The sequence below is a fragment of the Solanum pennellii genome, chromosome 8 (genome assembly GCF_001406875.1).
Source record: "Solanum pennellii chromosome 8, SPENNV200".
NCBI lineage: Eukaryota > Viridiplantae > Streptophyta > Magnoliopsida > Solanales > Solanaceae > Solanum > Solanum pennellii.
The window spans coordinates 59,420,191-59,427,837 of NC_028644.1; the positions used below are offsets into that span (position 1 = coordinate 59,420,191).

At 31.1% G+C, this 7,647-nt stretch overlaps 1 protein-coding gene across 1 annotated transcript; it reads left to right on the forward strand.

Annotated features, from left to right (window-relative positions):
- Nucleotides 1–3,051: 3,051 nt before the first annotated feature.
- LOC107027365 lies at nucleotides 3,052–5,160 on the forward strand. The gene is made up of 2 exons (XM_015228541.2): nucleotides 3,052–3,979; nucleotides 4,277–5,160. Exons 1-2 carry the CDS (start codon nucleotides 3,265–3,267, stop codon nucleotides 5,020–5,022), a joined length of 1,461 nt encoding a protein of 486 aa, XP_015084027.1. The 5' UTR covers nucleotides 3,052–3,264; the 3' UTR covers nucleotides 5,023–5,160.
- Nucleotides 5,161–7,647: the final 2,487 nt, after the last annotated feature.

A 7,647-nucleotide genomic window follows, 5' to 3' on the forward strand; every position in this document is an offset into this window, starting at 1 on the left:
CCCCCCCTTTTTTTTTTTTAAAAGCTCCATATATATCTTATTTAAACACCATTTTTCTAGATTCTTATAAATGAAGCCTAGTTATTATTTTATAATTTGTTCAAACGATTCATTTTTAAGGAAAAATCGCCATACTTGTAGCATATGACGTAAGGATATCAACAATACGAATTTCCAACAAAAAAATATAATAATATATTACAACAATAAAAAGTAACTCAAGAAAATTTGAAAAATTGATATAATGATTTATGTAGCTTCAATATAATAATTGCATGTTACAATACTTTTTAAAATTTTAAATACAACACTAAAAAAATTGATCTTTTTTTATAAGTAGACAACAATAGATTTTGTAGAATACACAAATTTGGAAAATATTCCTATAAATATTTTGACCAATAGTGATTTTTTTATGATAAGGAAAATTCTCAGTCGCTATTCTTTTAAAGTGCATAGGATAAAACCTCATTTCTATAAAATAACTTGCAAAAATTATATAAAAAAGGTAACACGCACCAGACAAATTTGATGGCAACGAGCTTCAAACATATTACATCTTTTAAGAAAAAGTGACTCAAAAAGTTGGATTCAAAACCGTTGCTTTTAAATAAAAAGGTCTACAACTTGTAGTTCCATTTGAGTGTAATTTTGGAGGATAAAGGATCCTACATTTTCACTTATTTGACTCTATTTGCTTTATACTTTATTTTAGATATAAGTAAGTAAACATATGACATAAAAATGTATTTTAATTTCTTTCTCATTATATTTTTCAATATATGGATGTTGGAAATTAAAATAATATAGGTTTACCGACAATTTAATTTGTTTCCCAAATAAATACTTCCCTAGAAAAGAAAGAGAATGAGGAGAAACAGTCAAACACACCTTTGCTTTCTTTAGTAAACATACAGCTTTATTCTGTACAAACTTATTTAGATATTATTGTTGACAAGTTTAAATGCAATATTAAAACTAAAAGTAAGCAAACCACTTGTTCTTAATTTAATAACATTAACATATTATATATTTTGAATGGCTTAACAAAAAAGCAATAATCGGTCCATATTCATACTTGGATTTATTATTCAAAAGCATAATATAAGAGCAATGAGTTGCCATTACTACCAAAAATATAATGACGAAATGACCTGGGACACTCTTGTACTCGGTTCTATTTATAAGTTGGACCCTATACTTATTATTTTGCCAAGTATATATAAGGACCTCCCTGTATTAAGTTTAATTAACAAGATTATACTACTCGATCAATCGATAAATTTTCTTATGAAACTTTTGGGATTTCTAACATGTTGTTTTGTGTCATGTCAACAAATAAGTCTGGTAATTAGTAAGATAAACTATTACGATGGTGATCCAATCACGATTCTAGCTGTGCTAGTTTAGTTTAGAGAAAACATTGTCATTAATTTATTCAAAACAAAATTTATAGTTTGTTTGGTCAATCGCAGGGCCGACTTAACAACATTAAGGACCTAAAGTTCAACTCAAGACAGAGACCCTAATATTTTATTTTTTCATCATATTCTTTTATTTAAAATGAACAATTTTAGTTATTTTAGATGCAAAGTCATTAAGTACTGGTTTATAATCAATCTTCTATAATAATGTTTTTTCAAATGATAATATGATTAATTCATCCAATCTCTCTTGAGACATTGTTGATCTTAAAGAAGATATAATCAATTTTAATTTTTATTAAAAAAAATCGGCTCAGGCAACGGTTACAGAAATTGTTATATTATCCTATAAGCAATATGTGTATTTGAAAAATAAAGTTTTTTTTATTTAATTGAGTATTTTCATTAGATCATTATATTCTACTTTTATTATTTCTCTTAACGCTCTTAGTTCAAAAAACAAATTTAAACCATCAATATCAGAATAACTATTATGGTTAAAGAAAGGTCAAGGTTAAAACAATATTTTTTAAAATTTTCATCATCTACTAATCTAAATATTTTACCACTAAATAAGAAATCAAAAATATTCTTATATGTTTCAATTGGTTCAAATCTATTTTGAACTGAAAAAATACTTTGATCTATTCGACATATCTAAAGTACTCAACTCTAAAGATTCTTCAAGGGACTTAGTGATTTCGTCATCCATATTTTCATCAAATTGTTTCTTACGAAAATCAGGTTATATTTATCACATATGCATTTTTCTTACTAGAAATCATAGCACTCAGAGTACACATAACACTTTTTAAAAAAAACATATTTAAGTTATTGTTTTTTAAAAATGAAAGCCTAAAAAAATATGAGGCTCCAAGCGATGACTTTAATGGCCCAGAAGCCAGTTGAAATCAACTTATTGATAAGTGGTTTTGTTCAATTAATTTGGCTGATATTCTCAAGAAGTATTTTTATTAGTCAAATTAGGAAGTTACTGTTAATAATTAGGTAAATATGAATATTTTCATATGGGTAGTTTTTTGTTTTAAAAAGCCAAAAACACTAAAACATTAAATTTAAATTAGCTCTGCTTATTATTCAGAAGGACTTATCACAAGCACATCTTCACTCCATGAAACAAATTATAAGAACTTTTGACATTTCAGAAGCTTGGCCAAATCAAAATTTATTTCCGAAAACCAACTCAATCAACAACAAGTTTTCATTCTCCAAATTAAATATCGCTTTAAAAATTCAATCCAAAAACACAAATTTATTTTTCAAAATCATCATGTCAAAACTAAATGCAGAAGTTGAGGCCAAACACGACCTTAAACTGATACTGAACATATTTTTGCTTGACTTTTGGATTGCTGATACCCAAAGAGAAGCCATGCATTAAGGAACAAGGCATGTTATAACAGCCAAGTAGCCATGCATGCATGCTAGATTCAAGGGGCCCAAAAACATATAGAACTCCTCCATTTAATTAACTATTTTTTTAATTTGGCACAGAGTTTTAGAAAGTAAAGAAGACTTTCTATCTTGCGGGAGATGCAGAACGTATCAAAAATGTTCTTTAATTTTGTGCTCTTAATAACTACTCTGTATGTCACATGGAAAGTTATAATTAGAGACCCAAAAAAAAGAGATATTGTCTTAAAATGAAGAGTATAGACCAACAAAATAAAATGGAGGGAATTAATAGTATGGAATTGTTTTAATAAGTAGGTAGTTTCACTCTTAAGTTTCTAAACCTAACACCTATAAAAGGAGACCATATACATTCCAAGTATTTCACCCTTGAGAATAACTTCCTATTATTGATTTTCTTAGTTCAATGGCTCAAACAAGTTTTGGGCTTCTCGCCACGATCCTCCTCCTCCTTCTTGTGGTTTTGGCTGAGGGTGGACCTCCTAAACCTTTGAAAGTGAAATGCCAAGACAAGAAATTCGCGAGTTGTTATCACAAAGATCTTTTCTGTCCTGTCAATTGTCCGCGTACATGTATAGCTGACTGTGACTCATGTCAACCTATTTGTGTTCCTCAACTTCCACCACCAAAACCTCGTTCACCTAAGAAAGTGAAATGCCAAGACAAGAACTTCCCAAAATGTTATCACAAAGACCTTTTTTGTCCTGTCAATTGTCCGCGTACATGTATAGTTGATTGTGACTCATGCCAACCTATTTGTGTTCCTCCACCACTTCCACCACCAAAACCTCGTTCACCTATGAAAGTAAAATGCCAAGACAAGAAATTCCCAAAATGTTATCGTAAGACCTTTGCATGCCCTGCTAATTGTCCGCGTTCATGTATAGCTGACTGTGACTCATGTCAACCCGTCTGTTTACCATTATCGCCTCCATTGCCAACACCTCCTACTCCTCCTTCTACTCCTAACTCACCACCCCCACCAGATCAAGCTGCAGGAGGAAAAAGTGTCTCTTGTAAGAATAAGTTGTACCCTCAATGCTACCGCCAAGAGCATCAATGTCCAAGTGCATGTCCCAATACTTGTGAAGTTGATTGTGTCACTTGCAGCCCCATTTGTGGTATGATTCCTAAATCTATAAGCTCATCTTTAATATATTAACCCTGAAGATGCATTTATCATTATGAACAATTTTAAGCGATATAACTAGGGTGTATAGATGACGTAGTACTATGAGAGTTGATTTCCCATATGGTCACTTAATAAAGTAAAAACTAATAGATATTATCTCAGAAAGTCACTTTTAAGAAATTTTGAATCATGAAGAGAGATGACTTTCTAAGATAGTACAGTATTAGTTGAATGACCATCTGAGAAATCATTAAACCTGACATTTTGACGTTGTGGTGATGTGCAGACTGCAATAGGCCAGGGGCAGTTTGTCAAGATCCAAGATTTGTAGGAGCTGATGGACTAACATTCTACTTCCATGGCAAAAAAGACGATAATTTTTGCTTAGTAACCGATTCCAATCTCCACATCAATGCTCATTTCATCGGTAGGAGGAACGAAAACATGAAGAGAGACTTCACTTGGGTACAATCTCTTGGAATTCTCTATAACAATCATAAATTGTTCATAAGTGCCAAAAAGACATCAACATGGAACGATGCATTGGATCGTCTAGACTTAGCCTTCGATGGACAATCAATCACCCTTCCTAATCGCGAAGGGGTCAAGTACTTAGAACCAGATTCAAACACTACAATCACAAGAAATCGCGATACTAACTCTGTTGTGATTGAAGTTGAAGGGAATTTCCAGATAAAAGCTAGAGTGGTTCCGATAACAGAAAAGGAATCGAGGATTCATAAGTATGGTATTACTGAAGACGATTGTTTTGCTCATTTGGATTTGGGGTTCAAGTTTTACTCATTGAGTGAGAAGGTAAATGGAGTATTGGGACAAACTTATGGAAGTAATTATGTGAGCAGAGTGAAAATGGGAATTGAAATGCCTGTTTTAGGTGGGGATAAAGAATTTGCATCCTCAAGTATTTTCTCCACTGATTGTGCTGTTTCAAGATTTTCCACTACTAATAATCAAGAGTATGATGACTTCAAGTGTTCAAGTGGTATGGATGGAAAAGGAGTTGTGTGCTAATAACTACTCTACAACATTATTATTCAGATAAGATTATGATAATTGTAATGGGAGTTTGTAATGTTCATCATTTGTATTGTATTGTACTGAATTAATAAAAGTGTAATCTAATAAAAGTATCAAGTAGTTAGTATTTTTCTTCTTCTATTTAGATTTTAAATACGTATATACCCTAATGTTTTTCGTATTTTAGTGTTGTTGTAAAGTCGTTGGCTTGGTGGGATCAGTGCAAACTATGAACTGTGTTTTTTGTTTTTAAAGAGACTAGTCTTTGCTCACGTGCAACGCACGTGTACCCTATTAATTAATATTCTATTTTTTTAAATGACACAAGTATAAAATATATAAATGAGGCATAAAGTAGATTTTTTAGAAAAATACTCATAAATTTAAAACAATGAAGGGTGATATGTGTACTCCAAATTTTGTGAATCAATTGAAACATCAAGTAATATTACCCTATTATCAAATATAGATATGAGAACCATATATTTATTCACTGGTCATTTGTATTACATACACTTGTATTACATATATGCATAACTTTTCAATTTTTCAATTTAATTGGTACCATAAAAGTGAGGTTCAACCTTATTATTTTAATTGTTACCATAAAAGTGGCATTACTACGATGACTTTTTGAAAGTTAATGTCTCTATGATCCTATATTATGTGTTGACAGTAATAACTACATTTCTTAAAGGATGAAAAAGTTCGTCAAAGAACCAACAAAAATTGAAATCCCAAGGTAAAAAATAGAAAACTATCACATAACGTATAAAATTGAGCAATACCTCGAGAATACATTTCAAAATTACTAAAAATAGTCAAAAAATAAATATAAAAAAAACATTCAATGATACAACATATTAACAAGACCACACAAATAAAATAATAACGGTGTAAACCTCTTCTAGTCTAGATTGAAACCACAATGAGGCTAAGCATATCAAATACCATAAAACCAATAAAAAAGTTAATATTCAAAGAATACATCAAAATCTAATATTAAAAAAGAAGAATAAAAAACACATAACACTAAAAAGATCACACAAAATTAACAAATTGTATTACAGATTCTTAGCACAATTTGATGAAAACAAGATAAAAAACTTAAAGAAAATATATTAAAATACAATAAACAAAATCAAGATTAAATAAATAAAATAATAAAAAGAAAAAACATAAAGATTCAATATGAATGAAATTACCTTTAGTGTCTATACTACATCTTGAATATCTTTTCTCTATTAACAACAAAAGGTGATAAAAAATAATCACTGACACAATCCCAAGCCAAAATTAAATTGATTTTTGATAAAGAAGAATTGATATACACATTTATTAAGGAAAATACAACTTTTGGTCTTTCCTCTTCATTGTAACTGATATACACATTTATTAAGGAAAATACAACTTTTGGTCTTTCCTCTTCATTGTAACTATTTCCCAAAAGAATTTGAACCATCGTGTCTAGAGGCATGAATTTAAATAAAAAAATATTATTTAATATTAAATTAATTATATCTTAATATTTATTTAGTTTAGAGATAAAATAAGGGTAAAATAGTAATTCAACTTTTAAGTTGGTAGCTTCCCACTTATAATAATATATGATTGTTGTAGTTGCTACTGCATTCAAGTTTGCTATTTGACCTGAAAGAAGACAAGTTTGTTTTAGTAATAACGTATTTGAATTTGCTTCTGCTTGTAATTTGTGTAGACCTTTATGCATCAAGAGGAACAGATTAGAATAAGAGAAAGGAAAACAAAATTAGTGGAACATTGATGCAATACAGATTGCCTCAAAGTCATCCACTCATGAACTTCAACGTATTGATGGATTGCTCACAGGGATGGAGGCTCTTGGGCTTATATTGGTGGCCAACAAAGGTTCACATGCATGGAAGATTGCTTGGGGAAGTGAACGGAAGAAAGTGGCTAGCACTGCCACTTTGGCGACCAGGAGACCATTGGCACATCGGCAAGTGGATTGGGTGACCGTCCCCAGACTGCCAAAGTTCCAGGAGCTCCCAGCCAAGGCAGGGAGCGGGATCCATCGCCAAGAGGAAGGGCGGATCACCGGATGGGCAAGCTCGACTTAGCTCGCCCAATGGACATTTTGGGTCACTTTTGAAAACTGTAAATAGGCATTTAGGGGTTCAATTTAGGTCAGATTATTTTAGATGTTGAAAACTTAAAACTCATGTTTAAGTGTTGAGAGTTCGGTAAGCTTTTGTTGCCTTCTGTTTTAAAACGTTGGTTGCTTGGATATCGATTCCCTTGATGTCATCGTAAGAATTAGGTGCTTTTTGTATGATTAACGGATTGAGGTCATTGGGTTTAATATACCCTTTGGTTGCTTTTTGTTTCCTCTTTTGTGTCTATCTATCTACCTTTACTTTTTGTATTTGATTTCCGCATTTAATTGTGATTCTTCTTGTGGGACTTACATCATTTGGTATCACAACAAGGCCTAGAATCGTTCCTACGAATTCTAGTCTTAGGTTGTTATACAAAAAAAGGTCAAAAACGTTTTTCTAGAAAACCCCAAAAATATGTATTTTGTTGTTTTGAGTTTTGTTTGAAGTTTCTAAGGTTAGATTAATGTTCCATAACCTTATT